Genomic DNA, 19,607 nt, shown 5'->3' with positions numbered 1-19,607 from the left:
TAGCTGCTCTGTCCTCTCCTCTGCTGCAGACAGATTTGTTTCCAGAGGATGTAGTGACTCCGCTCAAATCAAATCTAATCTAAAAATATTTTAGGATCGCATAAAGGCCCTCTGAATTGAAAAGGAAATCACTTGAAGATTCACGGCCCTAGAAATAAAAAAAATACCATAACCTTCAACTTTTTTTCAATCTCCTCAACCACCATCCTCACCACCAACCCCCCAGAACTGAGACAGCGTATCATATACCGTGTATAGTACACACTGTACTTGATTACTCTGGCCAGTCAAGAAAAAACATCATTACAGAGCCTGCAAGTCAGAGCTGTTTGATTCCTCATACTGTATTTGCAAGTGTCTGGTAAAAACATGAAGCTTTATTACGCCCTTGTTCTAGAGTTGACAGTAACTAGCAGCTCAACGTGTGATGTCATGACAGCCTGCTCTCCGTTTTCAAAGACTTCCTCCTTCCTCCTTCGACTTACGCCTGTGGTTTAATCATAAAGCGTAGGTCCCTGTGCACCAGTCGCTAACTGGTTGAATTTACAGTCTGGGGGAAGAAGTCCGAAATCCCAGAATGCTTTATGATTGGGTGCAAACTGAGTGCAGGAGGAGTCATCAAACAGTTCAAAGTGTTTTACAGGAAGAGAAAGGACAGAGATTTAGATAAAAAACATTTGTTTGATATTGTTTTTATAACAAGAGATAAATGAACAGTTAACAAAGGGATAACAGGATTAAAACATTACATGGGCCCTTTAACACTGTTTAATTCATTGTACATTATTTCAAACCGCAGTTTCAGTTACAGTCTGGGTTGATTTCCACACAAAACCAAGTGAACAAAACTTTAGAACTTCCCTTTAAACACAAACTGCAAAACAAAGAACTTTAGAGGGAGAAGCTCCATTAATGTAAAAGGAACCTGATCATTTCCCCACTCACTGAGGATGTGGAACTGTCTGGGGCTAACATTATCCAAAGTCCTTTAAAGTCCATGAATTAACAAAGTACATAGACATAGTACAAAGCTGACAGGGAGTCAGCAGTTCCTCTGTATAGAACAGTACCACAGTAATAATGTTGTCCATTCGTGTTGGATCCAGGAACCTTCAACCATCGTCACTGTGTCATTGGTCCTTTATACTGAGCACCGGGTCCACCAGCTTGTTATGAACATGCATTAACCCTACAATGCACATGAACAGTAAAACAAAGTATTTTAGATACACACAGAAAAATGCCGATGATATAATTACTTTTATAATATTTTGTGACATGTTGATGTTCAGTTTAACTTAAGACCACTCGGAGTGACCTTTTTAGAGCTGTAGGGTACCTCCTTTAGTTTTTAGTTAATAATCAACTGTTTTGCTGCTAACAAACTAAGAATTTTGACAGATAGTAATAGTTTAAAAAAAAATCTCAACTAATAAACTCTTTAACATCTCTGCCCTCCTGGGACACCAGTACCATCTGAACACATAATCTCCACCTCCTTTCACAGTTGACAGACTGTCACTAACCCCACAGCATGAGGACATGTGCTTGTTTCTGAATAGTGTTGGTTATTGTGATTACCTAGAGTGCGCTCGTATGTGCACCAGTGACAAGCGAGGACAGGTGATACACTATGTTCTGTCTGCCTGTTGCGGATTGTAAAACACTTTATGGATGTTGATGTGATTCATGTGCTTTAATTTAATAACCTGTTTTTATATATTGACAATTACAATATGTGTAGGTGTATATATACATACATACATGTATATATACACCTGCAGGATTTATTAGAAGTCTCTCTTCTGATTTTTAAAATATCACAAAAGCATGAAGCTGCTTTGCTTCCACACCACAAACTAACTGACTTTTCAGATGGTTTAGATCTGGTTGTTTGCACAGCAACAGATCCAGGTTGGTATGAAAGCAGAGTTCGGTCCACCGAGTTGAAGGGTGAAAGGTGCTAATGTTGAGGTTTTGGTGACACTGATTCTGATAAGTGTTGATTCAACTTAATTCTAATTTTGGATGCTGTTGTTTGCCATTTACTGCCGTTGAATTGAATTGTGATTGTAACTCTGATGTGTTATTTATATTTAATCAACCCCATTTATAACCTCTGGTATAACATTTGGTACCTTTAAAGTACTTCACAGTCTTGACTCGCAGCTCCAGCGTGGCGTCCTCGTCACAGACAAAGATGGTGCGTGGGTGCTGCTGGAAGGCTGATACTGTCCACATGTGGTTCACTCCCTCCTCTATGGCTTTATACAGAGCAAAGGCTTTGTGTGCTCCTGTGATCAGAATCATCACCTGAGCAGAGGACATCAACAGGGTTATACTCAGTGCAGCTCCTACTTCCTGTAGATCCAGCTGAGTGTGAACATGAAGTTGGTTAATATAAAGTGTGACAAAGGAACTCTTAAGTAGTAACATCATTTGATAAGTGATCAGCGCTAAGCTCTGGTCTGTTCGCACTCAAATGCGTCCTGAATGCATCCTGAGAACTGATCACTCAAACCATAGTAGAGCTGCATGCAGCACATTCGATTTTCTCAGCCCCCCCCTGACTGCTCTCACTAATAACAATAATAATAATTATTGTTATTATAATTTTTATATTACAACTGCGGTCGTACATTGTCTGTTGTGGGTGTGTTTTCTGTTTTTCCCATGGTGAAAGTTGGCCTGACTTGTCGAGTAAGCGACTACATGCAATTACGACGAGGTGGTGATTGGTGGACTAAGGCCGATCTTGCAGCTGATTGGCTTGCTGCTTTCAATAAGAAGACCCAAGATGGTGCGGTTGAGTTGCAAGGGGACACTCATCTTCCAGTAGAGGGCAGTACTGCATTACTAATGGACAAACATACACTGCTGAAGGTTGTTTCTTGTTCACCCTTAATGATGTCCTTTCATTGTTCATTGAGTATTTCAAAACATTGTGTTCGTTTTTTAAGTAAGCAGTAAAGTTTGTGATTTTTTTCATATTACTAATGAATACAGGTTCATGTTTATACTTACATTATGTTAGCATGGAAATAGCAGGGAAGCTACACCTTGCTGACATGTTTTTTTAAAAATATGATCTTATTGAATCTAACACAGGGTTTGATTTGTGTACACAAAATGTACATATATAGTACAGAATATGTTGCAGTGGTCAAGTAAGATGATGTTATGGGAGGAATGAATGAACTGCATTCCAATCTGACCTCTTTGGCTGCCATGACAGTTCCTACACCCACAGTGAGAGCCATGGTGGGAACCTTGGACAGGTCGTTACCAAAGAAACGAGCGTTGGCCACAATGGTGTCCTTAGCCAGGGTTTTCACTCTGGTCCTGGAAACGAGGCTGGAGCCCGGCTCGTTGAACGCAATATGACCATCAGGGCCAATACCTACAGAAACACAGTGAGAAGGAACCAAACCACTTTACATTACACAAGAGATTAAATCCCCCTAATGTCATCTACAATAGGCTCTGTTTTACTGATGAGTTACAGCAGATGAAACATGTCTGACCTCCAACAAACAACTCGATTCCTCCGGCCTTTGTGATCTGCTGCTCGAAGGCCTGACACTCGGCCTCCAGGTCGTCTACGTTTCCATCCAGGATGTGAGCGTTGGCTGGATCGATGTCGATGTGCTTGAAGAAGTTGTTCCACATGTAGGAGTGGTAACTCTCTGGATGAGCTCGTGGGAGACCTGAAGAACAAGAGGGTCACATCGGTAACCTAAGAGCTGAGAGGCCAAATAACAGCCTGCTTCAAAACCATGGGACCACAATTGAAATGATGCTAAAAATAAAACAGTCCAGAGCTAACCCATGTAAACAGACCAGGACACTTCATTTGACATAACACACGTCTCTAGGACAGCCTTCTTCCACATGCGCAATATCATGAAAATTAGAAACATCCTGTGTCAGAAGGAGGCTGAGAAACTAGTCCATGCTTTTATGACCTCTTGACTGGAATTTTTAAATTCTTTATTATCAGGATGTCCCAGTAAGTCTGTGAAAAGCCTCCAGTTGGTCCAAAACTCTGCAGCACGAGTGCTGACAGGAACTAGGAGAGATCATATTGCTCCTGTCTTAGCTTCTTTGCATTGTCTCCCTGTAAATCCTGCTCCTTACATATAATAAAGCCCTTAACAATCAAGTCCCATCAATTATTAAAGCAGCATATTATCCCAATAGATCACTTTGGTCCCTAAACACAGGCTCTCTTGTGGTTCCTTCTTTCTCCTATCTCCTCCATTTCAACCCAACCTGTCGAGGCTCATGTCCCTGTCACACTGAGCCTGGTTCTGATGGAGGTTTTTTCCTCTCCACTGTCACCAAGTGTTTGCTCATTGTAGGAACGGTTTGATGTCTGTCTAGAATATTGTAAAGGTCTTTAAACTACTCTGTTAAACTTTTTAAAATTGGATGACCCTCTCAACACATTACTAAAGAGTCCGTGTTTGCAAAGGTCAGTTTGCAGAGTTCCAGAGTAATGAAGCCAAACGTTACCTCTAAATGATGGAATTGTGCAATAAATTTGTCGCCTAATCAAAATTTAATTTCAAAATGTGCTGGCAACATTACCTCAATTGCACAACATCTATTGTTTGGCTGAGAAACAGCGTAACAAACTAAAATACATGCAGAAGGAAGCAGAGTGATGACACCAAAAATCAGAGCATGTCTACAGAGACTGTTCACTTCCTATTGATGCCATTGGACTGAAATTAGCTGCAAGTCACCTGCAGGTCAGTCGTGAAGTAGTCCTCAATGAATTGGTGGTGAATAGAGCTAAATGGCTAAAATAATTATTTACGCCTGCTTCTGGACAAAAAGGATGCATTGTATTTGAATTCTTGCAAATATGCAAATCGATTACATGTCAGAGTTGATATGAAAGAATAGTTGAGGATTTACGACTGATTGTGACAGGACACCCTTCTCAAGGCACTCAGAGGAAAGCAGGACCCGGTGAATCATCGTGTCTGACAGAGAGATGTAAATGTAGCAGCTAATAACTGGTCATGGTGGCATTATGTTTCATGGTCACATAAAAAACAGACTCTGGTGAACCCCAAAAAACGGTGAATGCTGTAAAGTGTCATGTGGTGTGTCAGATTAAAAGTTGAAAATCTAAACTAAATTCCACCTCTCATATCACAAACATAAAGAGAATTGGCAGAACATTTTTTTCACCCCATAAATGTTATGTTTGAGGGCAACAGCTCCATAGGGGTTCCATTCAATCTTGACCACACAACGTGGAGGTTGTTAGAGTGGAAGTCCTCCATATGTTAGAAATGCTACAGCATGTTCTCCCAAATATTTCAGAGCTGCTCACAAACTTAAGGATCCATTGTGGAGATGAAGTGGACATTTGAGATGAATCAGTCAGCCTTTAACTCACCTACATATTCATCCATGTTGAAGGTTTTCACATATTTGAAAGAAATATCTCCATTTCTGTAGTATTCAATTAACTTCTGGTAGCAGCCGTAAGGAGTGCTCCCTGAAAGACATTGGACACGTTAATGCACTCCACTCAGTTGCAGTGATGTTGCAGAGATACTTCACCCCTGAAAACCCTGGAGAACATCAGTGTGGGTGTGGACAGTGCCGACCTGTAGGCAGCCCCAGAGTGAAGCATCTGTCGGCGGACGGCTGGAACTGGATGATCTTGTTGCGGATGTATTTGGCTGCCCACTCACTGGACAGATCGTAGTCGTCCAGAATGACCAGCCTCATTGTATCAGCTTTCTGAATGAATGAGAACGATATAATTAATGATAAATAACAGCCTGGCTGGCCAATTATACAATGTCAATAGGATTGTCATTTATTTCATTTTATTTTCTAGGAGGAAAATAAATCAGAGCACTTAAAAACATTTGCAGGCTTTGGTCCAGACTCAGTTTCAAACTGTTTCCCAGTGGGTTTACAGGACAGGAGTGATGCAAACATAGAGTTTCATCTCACACAGACTAAACTAGACACAGAGAGTAGAGAAGAAGTCAGAGGACCAAAGAGCAAGATGTTATAACAACTAAGTGATTGCAGATCAAGAGCAACATAACCGACGTCTAATACACATCGATATATTGCCGTTAGAACCACGCCAAACCCCATTCAAAACGTGCAAACTGGATGCGTGTCTGCTCGCCCATTTTCAAAGATGTTAGCCTCGCATATTTAAAATATGATCTACAGCATATCACTGCCTCACAATGGCTGGATATAATCTGCTATCGATCTGTGTATGGAGGGAGAAACGAACGGTGCGTGACGGAGAGCGACTCTCACAAACAGGACTCTGGTAAATTGTCAGATTTTTCTCTGGAGTTTGGTGAGGACGTGGCTATTAGCATGTGCAATGCTAGCGAGAGATTCGTTCCACGCACATTTAGTGAAACGTGTCGCTGATCTGAAGTGAAACAACGAGATAACTGTCAACAGGAAACAAACGCTTCAACAAGAACAAGTTTTTACCTTCAGTCAGTGGAGAAAGTCAGCTGACGTATCACGGCCGCTGTGTCACATGATCTGCTTCTGTCACATGATCCACTACCGGTCAGGTGACGTCACCAAACTGCTTTTGCTAAACCATACACAAATAAAAAAACGATACTAATAATAATTATTATTTTCTATTTGATGTGACCTTGTAGGAACAGTTACTCATGAATTGGGCAGTATAATTTGAAGATTGAACATCCACACAGTTCAGTGAATAAATAATATTATTAAGGACCAAAGGTGGAGGAAGTACTCAAACAAGTAAAAGTACAAATAAATAGATCAAATGTACTCAAGCAAAAGTACTACATCAACTTTTCTAACTGTGCTTGCAGTATATTTTGTTTTTCAGAAAAATAGTGCAGGCTTTGTCATATTAATAATGAATACTGCAGATGCTACTGCTGGAAACACGTTGTCATATTAACAAATGGCTGAGTCTGGGCAGTGGCCTCTTCTGAATCTATTCCAGGTGTTTCTTTTTCACTAGATGCTGCTGCGGAAGGCGGGGTCTAATGTTAACTGCCTGATTTGATTGGATCAGTGAATAAATCCCACCCTAAGGGTCAGGGATAGGGTTACACAATGTGTCACATGTAACATAATGCATTGTGAAAATGTAGTGGAGTAGAAAGTACAGATATTTGCTAATTATACATGTGGTGGAGTAAAAGTGATAAGTACCGGAAAATAAAAAAAATGCTTAAGTAAAGTACAGATACATGCAAAATATGTTACAACAGTAACAAAGTAAAGCATTGTGTTACATTCCATCACCGTTAAACACTAACACATTAACGCCAGTAGTTTAACAGAAATATTTCATGTGTTTCATGATTAGCTGGATGCATACATTACATTCCTATGCTGCTTCAGTGACTTTTTTGATTACTAACCTCCAAGTACAATCAGACAGACCAGCCCTCATGTGAACATAAAGAAAAAAGTGACCACAGCAAAGATCAGTATCTTTACACAAACACTCCATCTTGTACTGATGGCTTAAAGTAACTGAGTACATCTACTGAGCCTGTACTTGTACTGTACATTTTTTTTGGGAAGACTTTTTGAGGGAATATTTTACTTTATGCTGCACTACGTTCTGAAAACCCATTACACTGACATTTTATACATTGACCACAAAAGTTTATATAATGTATTGTAAGAAAATGATTAAAAAAATATATAATTACATATTTAAGTGATCTCAGTTCAAATATTTGAACAGTGCTATAAATCAACAAATGGACTATACACACGTAGAACTAATCAGGTCATATGATCCACTCAAAGCAACCATTACTATATAGTTCACTTGATCAACTGCCAGACCTTCAGGTTAGTGGACGACTCTTTCTAATCACGGAGTCACAGCTGCCCTTAAGGAACATCCAAGAGGAGGCCTCCCAGTAATTTCTTCTGATAATAGTGTTAATGGATTATCTCAGATTGAGTAGTGATTATTCAAAGTGTGAGCTCTCCCGACGACCAGCAAACCCCAAAAGCCTAATCCAAAGGAGCCAAAACACACAAAACAAGCGTAGCTGGGTTTAAAATTTAATCTTGTAACATACTCCTTTATCAGGGAAATCATACAATAAAAACTTTAAAAGATCACAGTCAATGTTTCATGAACAGTTGATGTGTATCTGAGATTTGGAGTAGAACAGTCGGAAAGTTGGAGGAATGAGGTAAAACTATATTCTTCTCTGCAGCTGAACATTGATGGTTATGGTCCCAGGTGGTCACTGGAGACAGGAGGCTGTGTACACCAGGCAGCGATCTGTTAAAATGTTCTGTTCATTCTTTCTTCTTGTAGTCCTCCAGGTGGGCCAGGATCCACCCAGATGGGCCCAGGATGGCCAAGGAGAACATGCCGAGTCCAATAACAGTCTCCTAGGTAACAGAGAGTATTCAGTCAGCTTAACATAAGTGAAAAGAAAAAAAATCTGTTGACAGATTTGAAGGTCAGCCAATTAATACATTTATTAATAAATAGACCATATCTACCATCTGTATTACTCTACAGGGTATCAGTAGTAGGACGCTTTTGTAGTATTGAGTCATTTATTGGCTATAAGATGGGTAAAATACAATAAACAGTTAAAAGAGCAAAGAACAAAAATAACATACCTATTATTATACTACTAACTTTCTTTAGATATGATTAACTTAATCTTTTTTTCCAGTCTTTCTGGCTTTGTAAAGCAGTAGGTACCTTGAAAGGTGCCATGTAAATCCAAATGATCATTATTACTACTATGTGACCTTGTTTTCATTGCTCTCTTTGCTGCCACTGGCTCGAACTAATGCCTCTAAAGAACTTCCCATTCAAACTGAATCCCTCAATCCCGTTTCAGAACTGATATCGCCTACAGAGTGTAGACTTCAGTAAATGTTACTGAGTCACCGGCGGTGCTTCTGTCTTAGTGTTAATGTTACTGTACAAATCCTGCTGACACAATCATTGTCAACACTATAGGGTTCCATTTTGATGATATGTGGACAAACTAACCTCTGATACTAGTTTACACAAACACCGACAGGACTGTTGAATTCTTAGGCAGTTAATAACTCAAATCTGAGTGTAAGGTACGGAGACGTGGGACATGTTCACAGAGAAGGACTGGATATCTTAGTGATGTCCTGCGGTAAAGGCAGAGGGACACGGTGTAACTCCGGACTGACGAGTGTTTACGAAAGCAATAGTTTCATAAACAACTGTTAGCACAACGCTAACAGCTAGGGTGGCTAACCGTGTTAGCATGGGGCTCACAAATGCAGGAAGAGGAAAACACCGAGCAGCCGCTTAAAATACGTCCCCGCATATTCAGTCATTTGAAATCCGTCACTTTAGTTAAATAGATACGTTAACGTTAAAAAATAAGACAGGCGCCCAGCACTGCCTGCTGACTTTGACCTCGTCAGCCAAGGACAGCTAAAGCTTGTAGCTCGTCGTTCAGTTAGCATGAAGCCAAGGTGGGTGAGAGACAGCAGCAGACTCACGAGGGGGCCGATCTTTTCCTTGGCCGGTCTCGAGTAGATAGTGGCCCGCTGAGTGACGGCATGTGACCGCAGGGCCGGAGCAGCACGGCTGGCGAGAGTCCTGAGGAAGACCGGCATGTTTGTCTGGAGCGATGGAGTCTTCTCTTCTGAAGGAGCTGGTATGGAGTGAGGAGGAAGTGCTTCTGTGTCTCCACTGTCCAGTGAGCTCCACACTGCCACCTCCTGTCCTGGAAGGTCGATGACGCACCACCAGCGTCACAGTGATAAAATATTTCCCAAACTTATGACTAAATGTATCGTTCAAATAAGCCTTGATACATCTGTTTACAAATTAATCTATCATACACTCAATTAAAAACGTATTCATGATTTGATATTTGAATGGGCAATAAAAAGAGGACTTAGAGAAATAATTTACAATTTTATATAGTAATTAATCAATAAATTGTTCATATCAAAGAGGGGTTTACAAAAACAACATGAAACCATCATAAGGTATATTATTTAAAATAACATTAATAAAATCATAATTTAAAAATCTATTTTAAAGATACAGTTTAAAAGGAAAACATATGAACAGATAAACAAACTGAATTTACAATAAATATATGAATTAGGAATTTAATAGTGATTTGCATTTTCATTGACGTTTTTGTGTAGTCTATTTGTTTGTTAGCAGGGTTACATAAAAACTACTGGAAGGATTACCAGGAAACTTGTTGGGAGGATGTGATATGGGTCAGGTACAAACCCATACAATTTTGGTGCAGCAGTGGGCAGAGTAAGGAATGTTATTTTATTTTCTTTCACTTTGGTTGACATTGCGAGATAGATAGTAACTCCTGGAACATGACGACAAGATTCAGGTATGTTTAGGGCACTGATATTTGAGTGTGTGCAATTGCGAGCAGATCTAAATAGAAATCCAGATCTGGTGAATTGAATTGCCGTTTCATGAGGGGACTGTTAGACCTTGGCGCAGATATATGCTCTCTGAGTGCCCTCTAGTTGTGACATGTTTTTAAAGTCCATCCAATGTGTGTGTGTTATCTTCAGACCCTTTCCATTAGTATATTTATTATATTAAGCAACCTAATCGCACAGGGAATTAAGACCATGGGCCTTTCCCAGCTGGTAATCCAGAGTTGGTGTTGGCCACAGTTTGTACACGCAGTGAAGTGAATAGTCTTTAGGCATTTACACAACTTCAGTTCAGTTTTGTAATGTCGCTCACTGGCCAGAGCCCAACAGCTCCACGTGAGTGGTAATCCGGTCTTGTGCAGCCCTGTTGTTCACGTTACTTACACACAGCCTCCTGCTATCTGGGGACACAGGAGCAATGGTATGTAATAATCCCCCTCACGTTCACCCCCCCACCCCACCACTCCACCCCCCCACCCCACAAGTCCCTTCAGATCTTAGATAGAAACAGCATTTTGCCATACTGGCTCTCTACATCTCTTTTGATCCCATTTTGTTATCACCGTTTTTTAACTTCATTCCAAGACTGTCTGTGGGAAGACTGCCGGCATCAACGAAGTGAATTCTTTTTCTAACAACAAAGAAAATGGGGATTGACTCTGGGGTTAATATTTCAGATGATGTTGTACCTTACGGAGGAAAAAGTGCCTTTACTCAAATGGAGCACAACATCGTGGCTGGATATCTTATTACTGCAGGTAACTGGTGGCATTTTAAACATATTTCATTGAGACAAATGATGTGAGTATTGTGTTTTCTGTAGAACCAAAGAATGTACCTCTCTGATGTAAGGGACATTCCAAGAGAGTCATTGTTTTAACATGAAGTACATTCAACACAGCTCATCATTTTCAGACTATCAGGGAATTTTGAAATTGTGAGCAATGTTGGTTGTTTTACAATTTCAGACAATTAATCTCTATCGATGAACTATGAACACAGCAATGAGTTTATGTGATTTCATCAAAACTCACTGCTGCTTTCTGGAAAAAAGAAGAGAACATCAGTGAAAGATGGTGGCTTTGGTAACATTTAGAATAAAGAAAACACTTCTGGTTTTGTAATTCTTGTCATCATTGTTTTGTTTTTACCTAACACAACCTTAACATAGTCTTTTGAGTTACTCACACTGACCATAAAACCATTACTTGTGGGAAAAACGAAATAAATACGTTGACAAAGAACATGTACAGTATTGTTAAGGATTTTTTTTAAATGTTGTTATTAAGAAACAACACCGGCAGCAGTATTTGCTGTTGGAAATTGAAGTCAATGTGGTTGCATTTAATTTGTCATGATCTTGTGCTAGGTTTTATTTTGTAACTGCTTTTATTAGGTATCTATTGGGTTTTACTTTCTCCAATTCACCTACTCGACTCTTATCTCTTGTTATTTGTGTGTGTGTGTGTGTTTGCGCGTCTTCCTGTTGCCTGCTTGCTTTCCTGTAACCTGTCGGTGAACCAGTCATCCTGTAAGGCTGTTAACATTATTGACAGTTTCGTCATTGCACCTACCTGCCTCTATGTGTGCACTTGTGTCCAGAATTCATTTTAGTGTAAAAGTCCAAACTGACCAGTACGTGGAGTCAGCAGACATCCCCTCAGAGTTTGTCAGAAATATTTTTTGCCTGACCGGCTCTTGTGGTTTTTACAACGTTTTGCCGACTTTTTCATAAATGTTATGGGCCATAGTTTTTTAAAAATTTGTATTGAATATATAATGTATTTATTGAAAAACTTGATATTGCAACATTGTTTTTTTTTTATGAAATGCTTTACAGATTTTCCAATAATACGTCTTCTATAAAGAGGTCTATCCATATGGATATGCTCAACATTTTACTGCTTTTCCAGTTTAGGAGGATTGTTTTCTTGGCATCATTGAAACAAGGAAAACTACTTTTATGATGTGATTTGTCAGTGTAACAAGTCAACTCACAAGCAGTGTGATGGAGAGAAGGGTTACATTGTTTATTTCCCCCTTCCCTCATCATGCTTCTTTTAAATCCCTGGTGATTCTTCATGTTTTTTAATTGTTTCCATTTTATAGGGTTAGGGTTAAAATATAAGCATTAAGTTCATCATGCAACCTATATTTTAATATTCAAAATGCTTGTGCAATGCATGTTTAACAACCTCAATAATCATTTTCAAGCAGTTACACACAGAACACAGAAGACGTTAATGTTCTTTCTACATTAGACTGACAAAAGTCTCTTTTAGAGCAGCTTAGAACAATGAAGTGTTTTTTTCGTCCTCAGCCTCTGTGATTATAGAATCTGTTCCATGTGCTGGCTGCGTCAAACGTTTTTTTCCTACATCTCAAGTGTATTTTTTTAAGATTAAAAACAAGATATTGATTTGGTAAATATAGATGATGTAAAAGATTGCGTAGTTTGTTTATATAAACGGTCAAAATGGTCTGTATTTATATAGTGCTTTTCTAGTCTTGAAAAACCACTCAAAGCAATTTACATTATTTTTCTTTATGTACTGTATGTATAAAACTTATCAATTATACATGATTGTATAATATATTTATATATAACCCAAAAAGGCAGATATCTAGAAAGAGCCTGGGAGAAGATTATATATTGAGTCAGTTTATATAAGATAATCATGTAAGTGCAGGTTCATTTGGAATTTCCTTTGCGTGTGTATAGAATCAGGGGTTTCAGGATCTCCACCTCCCCCTTCATGTCTCTGTTCTCCACATCTTCTCTCCTCTCCTCAGGAGTCATCAGTTTAACAAGCAACATCGTGGTGCTGCTCATGTTTGTGAAGTTCAAGGAGCTCCGCACGGCCACCAACTTCATTATCATCAACCTGGCTTTAACTGATGTTGGAGTGGCTGGTATCGGCTATCCCATGTCAGCTGCCTCAGACATCCATGGCAGCTGGAAATTCGGCTACACCGGTTGTCAGGTGGGTGGGATACTAGTGTTCAATTGTAATTTTGCCATGTTGGGTTATTCTGTACACACAATGTCTTTAACACATCTGAGGGAAATTTGGAATGTATTATATTGGGCTGTATGAATGAAACTGACTTGACTTATTTCAATACTAAAACAATCTACATTAAAACGTTTTGTAAATCACAGCAAATATAATGTTGAAATGAAGGTTTCAGTTGTTTTTTGGTGCATTGTTTTATTTCTTTTTTCTTTTGTTTGAATATGATCCCAGAAAATCATCTACTCAAAGGTCAGTTCTCAGAAAGAGCTATCATGCATGGTCCCATCATGGAAGTAAAGCAAAGTTTATTTTTATGAACCAGACACATATCACAAAGTGCTTTAACATCAAAGTGATCAAATCTAAAAGAGTCGGATTAAAAACAGAACAAAGCACCAGATGAAATATATAAAACTACATGTTATCGAAATGCTTGTCTGAATAGATGGTTTTTAGCTGCTTTTCAAAAATGCTCTACAGAGTCTCTGTTCTTCCAAAGCTTAAATGTGACTGACTGGAAATCATGATCCCTTTGAGTCTTAACGCGTGTCTGAGGTACACTAAGAAAGTCCTGGGAAAAGGAACTAAGTGCTCAGCTCGTGGACGGGGAGTCAGGAGGTACATGATGGAGCCTGGCCATAGGGCTCTAGAAGTGAGCACCAATGTTTACTGTAAAATGAAGAGGAAGCCAGTAGTGAGATGTTAAAATAGGTGTAATATGTAATATGTAGTCTGATAGGTCCTTTTAATGGACCTGGCAGCACCTGAGCACTGCCTGGGTAATAAAAACTGGTTTACTGCTTGTTCAAGTTGACATAAAAACACCCAACTCAACTCCACCATCAGTACTGCACTTTCTCTGGATCCAAGATGGCAGGACCTGATTCCAAGATATTTTGGCTTCCTTTTTGTGCAGTAGGAGGAAGTGGAGAAGCGTCGTCCATCTTTATTTACAGTCTACGGTGTAAACCAGTGAGGTTGGACTCGGCACCCTCCTCTGTTTAAACCATCTGTATAATGTTTGCTCTTGTGTTGTGAGGAGAATGTATTAATATAAGGGACGTTCATAATTAAATGTTAACAATCAATACGATTTTTGACAGATAAATAGTTCTACTATCAGTTAAATAAGTATAGGCTATATACTAATGAGGAACCCTACGTGGCCACGCTAGCAAGGCCTGTGCTGCATGCCTCACAGCTAACCGCTAACCCCACAGCATGTGGAAATGTTGTCACTGACTAAAAACCAGTAGATAAGCTGCTCACAATCCTGAGGATCTGAAAAATGTGATTATGTTTGTCCATGCTGTTAACCCTGTTGTGGGTCACAAAACCATCCCATGTACCACTGTGACTGTGGCCAAGACTTGGTGCTGTTGTATTTAAAAGGTTTTTGCTATGCTCATTTGTTTATACATGAAAGTCTGCCTACTATTTGCATTTAAGCTCAGTAGTGTTTTCTATTCTTCAGTTTTACTCCAATCACAGCAGCTGTGTGTGATGATGTGAGAATCCTCGTGTTGCATTATGCTGCTATTAATATATGTGAAAATTAGCATCTTGTTATAAAACTCTTTGCTATGACTTATTCTGAGCTGCCCATGAGACTAAACCTGTGAGCAGACTGACGCACACTCACACAGGCCACGTGTTGGGGTCATTTCAGCAGATTATGTTTTTCTTTTGGTCAGACCTCGTTATTCCACAGTGATATTGACCCATGTGATGCTAATCTAGAGGGAGAGAGAGCAGGCCCAGAGCCAAACTATCCACCTGGACAGGGATGGCTTTCCTTCACACACTATATGACAGAGTAACATAATTATTACTCACACCCAGTTCAGTGGATATGCTTCGACAGATCAACATGCTGCTGATACCAGCTGATTTACAGACTCGCTGCCCTCAGCACTTACCATACTTTCCAATCTCTAGTATTTGTTGGCTTGTTAGCTTGTTAGCCTCTGAATGTTACATCCAGCTGCTCAAGGACTTTGAAGAGACTTGCTTTACTTTACATTTTTTACTTTTGGGCTGTCCTGACAATAAACATGTGAGTTGGTAGATTGCTGTTTATTTATATGGGGTTGGTCTATTGATTGAGTCTTTGTCTATAACTTTATTTGTCCCAAATATGCAGATTGTCAAACAGTTGCAAACTTAAAGGTAACACCAAAGCAGACCATTATCATGAACTGTCTGGTTTTAACTTCTGTGGTTCCGTCTCCAGATCTACGCAGCTCTTAACATCTTCTTTGGCATGGCCAGTATCGGCCTGTTGACTGTGGTGGCCATCGACCGCTATCTCACCATCTGCAGACCAGACATAGGTATCCACTGACTGCTCCTCCATGACCACAGAATACACTCACTTCACAGTTAGTTAGGCACACTAAGCTAAAACAACGTAAAGACTAACACAAGAACATTCAGGTTTTGTTGAACCAGTTTTAGAGAGGTTTCATTTCAAATGGCTGCAGTTTGAACACAATATTTCAAGAACCTTGAGAGAACTTTGCAAATGCCGCGCAAATGTTCATTGAACTGTAAGAATGAACTGATTCGATTTTAGTGGTCACTAGTCAATGTTGCTGTGACCTCACAAAACACATTTATTGTCTTGTGAATGCAATATCTTGAGGACGCTTTGAGAGAACTCCAAATAACTCAGATGAATTGATTAGATTTGGTTGGTTAAAGGTCAAGGTCACAGGGGCCTAACAGAACATGTTTTTGCCCTTTTGAACCTGATATCTCAAGTCTCCCTTTTTTCTAGTTCTGACCAGTTGTCATTTGAAAAATTATAAAACTGCACTGGTTGGCAGAGATATACAAGCTCAGGGCGGTACTTTTAGGTTGAAACTAATCTGTTACTGTTTAAAGAAATAGACTTTCTTATTTCCATCAATTTTGTCAAACATGACAGGTTTGAAAATGTTTGCCGCTGCAAAGGAAATACAATCTTTTACAATTTTACTGACTTCCCTGATCTGAATGGTTTCTCTCTTCAGGGCAGAAAATGACGATGCAATCGTACAACCTTCTCATTCTGGCATCGTGGCTGAATGCTGTGTTCTGGTCCTCCATGCCCGTAGTGGGATGGTCTGGATATGCTCCTGACCCCACTGGAGCTACATGCACCATCAACTGGAGACAGAATGATGCGTGAGTCATGTGTCAGTGCACACCTGAACATGGCTATAAAATGTGGCTTTAAAAACTATGAAGAACTAATAACAAGAAAGAATGCCAAAATAACTGCTGCCATGTTAATTAACCAATGGGAATTACCAAAAACAGAGAAAAGCTACTAAACTAATTCCAGGTCATGACCGGCTCAAGTCCATGACAAAAAGACGATCGGTGACGCAAAAAGTTGGAATGGTCAAATTAATAATTTATTAAACAACTAATAAAAACAACTTATAGTGCATAAAGTTATGAAGTGTGGCCGTCAGTAAATCAGTAGTGTTGGCATGTCTGCATAAGTGGCAGGATGGAGAAGCAGAGCTCCCTATTGAACCCCCCTCCCGAGAACCATTCATCGCATCTGCTTGACACTTGGTATGTGTATTGTTAGGGGCCCAAGGAAGTGCAGTGTGGAATTTGGTGTGATTTGGACACATGATATATGATATGTGTCTTCAATCAGTGTTTCAGACTGCATGTAGCCGCAACTTAACCACAGTGTGTTTCACTGGTGTCTCCCACTATGAGTAGCAATAGGTCCCATTTTGACAAATCCCCATGTACCCCAGATGCAGTGTCACTGAATGCTCCAGGGTACAACATCATCTCAAGTCATTGCATGTGGACTTTCTCCAAAATGTTTTTGCGAACTTTTACACCCAAATAAAGAGTAGACTCTCTTTTCATTTCTCAAAAATAACCATTTCATGACAGGTGTAGTGCACAGAAATCAAGAAAGTACAGTGACAATTGTGAAGTTGTTTGTATCGACACAAAAAATGGACCTGCACTGCACTAGTCTCAGTAAGTACAGGTAAACACAGAAAAACAGATCTAAGGTCAAACTTAACCCCATGTAATCATGTGTAAGCAGATACTGACTCTGCTTCTCCTCCACAGCTCCTTCATCTCCTACACTATGGCAGTGATCGCAGTGAACTTTGTGTTGCCTCTGTCTGTCATGTTTTACTGCTACTACAACGTGTCAGCCACTGTGAGGAGATACAAAGCTGGCAACTGCCTGGACAGCATCAACATCGACTGGTCGGATCAGATGGATGTCACCAAGGTGAAAACACATGAGCTCGCTCTTTTCTACTCTGCGGTCACTGAGATAGAGTTTGCCTCAGCAGCTTCAGTGTAGGCCATCATTTTAGTGGCTGGACAAAGTCAAAACAGTCAATTACTCAATGAGTGTTTTCCCTGTGTGTATCACCAGAAAATGAGCGACTTGTGAAATGCTTCTGGAGCACATTTTGACAATGGCAGAGATGTGACTTAAAAACTCCAGACTCAAGAATGTAATGTGTGAGTTATCCAGCCTGGATACAATTATGGTCAAATGTTTGTGGTCGTCCAGCTCACGTGCTCCTGTAGTCAGTCTTTTTCAACACTCTTCGCAGGTTGTGTATCAATATTGTTTCACATTCTGTGACCCAAAACTATTTTTTTGGGACATCCAATTCTACTTTGTGCTGTCCTTCATATGTAACTTCATTTATTGTGTAGAGAAAAACTTCCAATGAGACTCAACAGATCCAGCCTAGACAACCTACAACAATGGTCATGTAGTGATTTCACTACACAGCTTGTGTAGATGAGTTGTAGGCTCACTGCCAAGCTGACCTGACCTGTGTTGGAGAGTCTCATGAATACATTCGACACATGTAGTGTGCTATAGCCTTTAGGTGTCCACAGATCCTCCAAGCAGACTCACATTAAAACCTTGTGAGTCTGCTTGACCAGGAAAACCAACACAGTGAAATAACTGAGCCCCTTTCCTCTAGGTTTTGTGGCTGGTTTGTTAACATGCCCATCTAAAGGTCTGTCTCCTACAATTATGTATACAGGTGTATTACATGAAAGCTTAGTTGTCATAATAGCGATTTAGTAGCACTTATATGGCACTTACCTATAGCACTTTGTAGTTTGGCTTTCTTGAAGAAAATTGTACTTTCTTGATTCTTGTTCTGGGTTTGTACCCTCATGGTTGAATGCACTTATTGTAAGTCGCTTTGGATAAAAGCGTCAGCTAACTGCAATGTAATGTGATGTAATGTTGTTGGCCTGCAGATGTCCATAGTGATGATTGTCATGTTCCTGGTGGCCTGGTCTCCCTACTCCATGGTGTGCCTCTGGGCATCCTTTGGTGACCCCAAGACCATACCTGCCGCGATGGCCATCATCGCTCCACTCTTTGCCAAGTCCTCCACTTTTTACAACCCCTGCATTTATGTTGTTGCCAACAAAAAGTAAGTGTTTTTCTTTACATTATTCTTTGATAACCGTTTGATGTGCTTGTGATAGGTATTGTTTGAAGTAGAGAGGGTGTACGTGTTGTAATAATATTTTAGTGGTTGGTGCATTAAAGGACATAAAAAGGTGCTTTCTTTCAGGTTCAGAAGAGCCATAATAGGAATGGTCCGATGTCAAACCAGGCAGCGAATCACCATCAATACCCAGGTTCCAATGACAACCTCCCAACAACCTCTGACCCAGTGAGATGAAATTGCCTCAGAATGACTCTGTAATAATATACCCTGGCATTGAAGCCATGTATAGAAGATTGCTATGATGAAATAACATCAGTCACTGTATTTCTTTCTGTTGGAGCTATTTTTTGTTGTTTGATGACCTAATTGTGGTTTTTACTGTGTAAATTCCACTTCCTGTGGCATTGTAGTCATTGTTTGTGTTCCAGTTACTCCAATAACAAACTGACAATGAAAATCCTTTTGTGTACGGACTGAATTCTTCAACTATTTTTTAAGTAATGTCCTGTGCTTGAAAACAACCAAAGAAACATTAGGAACAATCTAATTTCTCCTTTTCATCATAACTTACATACAGAAGTACCAGCATCAGGAAAGAGGTGATCAGGTCAGGGGGAGGAAGTGACAAGTAGAGGGTAAAACAACAGGTCCTGTCACACTATTTGCTACTAAAATGGGT

The 19,607-nt window shown here is 39.9% G+C and overlaps 3 protein-coding genes across 3 annotated transcripts; 1 reads left to right on the top strand and 2 right to left on the bottom strand.

Annotated features, from left to right (window-relative positions):
* Positions 1-676: 676 nt before the first annotated feature.
* LOC118116836 (glucosamine-6-phosphate isomerase 2) lies at positions 677-6,596 on the bottom strand. Its single transcript, XM_035168760.2, has 7 exons — positions 6,493-6,596; positions 5,628-5,763; positions 5,414-5,515; positions 3,525-3,707; positions 3,216-3,400; positions 2,139-2,313; positions 677-1,189 (listed from the first exon to the last, which is right to left on the bottom strand). The coding sequence occupies exons 2-7, from the start codon at positions 5,749-5,751 to the stop codon at positions 1,131-1,133; spliced, it is 828 nt and encodes a 275-aa protein (XP_035024651.1). The 5' UTR covers positions 5,752-5,763; positions 6,493-6,596; the 3' UTR covers positions 677-1,130.
* A 1,467-nt stretch (positions 6,597-8,063) lies between these two features.
* On the bottom strand, positions 8,064-9,718 carry LOC118116837 (cytochrome c oxidase subunit 8A, mitochondrial). The gene is made up of 2 exons (XM_035168761.2): positions 9,526-9,718; positions 8,064-8,415 (listed from the first exon to the last, which is right to left on the bottom strand). Exons 1-2 carry the CDS (start codon positions 9,640-9,642, stop codon positions 8,320-8,322), a joined length of 213 nt encoding a protein of 70 aa, XP_035024652.1. The 5' UTR covers positions 9,643-9,718; the 3' UTR covers positions 8,064-8,319.
* Positions 9,719-10,935: 1,217 nt separating this feature from the next.
* Positions 10,936-19,387, top strand: rrh (retinal pigment epithelium-derived rhodopsin homolog). The gene is made up of 7 exons (XM_035168473.2): positions 10,936-11,204; positions 13,240-13,430; positions 15,697-15,796; positions 16,478-16,631; positions 17,556-17,724; positions 18,729-18,907; positions 19,052-19,387. Exons 1-7 carry the CDS (start codon positions 11,093-11,095, stop codon positions 19,155-19,157), a joined length of 1,011 nt encoding a protein of 336 aa, XP_035024364.1. The 5' UTR covers positions 10,936-11,092; the 3' UTR covers positions 19,158-19,387.
* Positions 19,388-19,607: the final 220 nt, after the last annotated feature.

This window comes from Hippoglossus stenolepis, chromosome 10 (assembly GCF_022539355.2).
Source record: "Hippoglossus stenolepis isolate QCI-W04-F060 chromosome 10, HSTE1.2, whole genome shotgun sequence".
In the NCBI taxonomy this organism is placed as follows: Eukaryota; Metazoa; Chordata; class Actinopteri; order Pleuronectiformes; family Pleuronectidae; genus Hippoglossus; species Hippoglossus stenolepis.
This window is presented reverse-complemented; position numbering and strand designations above follow the sequence as displayed.

Excerpts from the sequence above, each read along its gene's own strand:
- LOC118116836 (XM_035168760.2), bottom strand. The coding sequence starts at position 5,751 with ATGAGGCTGGTCATTCTGGACGACTACGATCTGTCCAGTGAGTGGGCA. Across the intron at positions 3,708-5,413 it reads CAACATGGATGAATATGTAG|GTCTCCCACGAGCTCATCCA; the intron begins GTGAGTTAAAGG and ends CTTGTTCTTCAG. Across the intron at positions 3,401-3,524 it reads AATCGAGTTGTTTGTTGGAG|GTATTGGCCCTGATGGTCAT; the intron begins GTCAGACATGTT and ends GTGTTTCTGTAG.
- LOC118116837 (XM_035168761.2), bottom strand. The coding sequence starts at position 9,642 with ATGCCGGTCTTCCTCAGGACTCTCGCCAGCCGTGCTGCTCCGGCCCTG. Across the intron at positions 8,416-9,525 it reads AGGAAAAGATCGGCCCCCTC|GAGACTGTTATTGGACTCGG; the intron begins GTGAGTCTGCTG and ends TCTGTTACCTAG.
- rrh (XM_035168473.2), top strand. The coding sequence starts at position 11,093 with ATGGGGATTGACTCTGGGGTTAATATTTCAGATGATGTTGTACCTTAC. Across the intron at positions 13,431-15,696 it reads TCGGCTACACCGGTTGTCAG|ATCTACGCAGCTCTTAACAT; the intron begins GTGGGTGGGATA and ends TTCCGTCTCCAG. Across the intron at positions 18,908-19,051 it reads TATGTTGTTGCCAACAAAAA|GTTCAGAAGAGCCATAATAG; the intron begins GTAAGTGTTTTT and ends GCTTTCTTTCAG.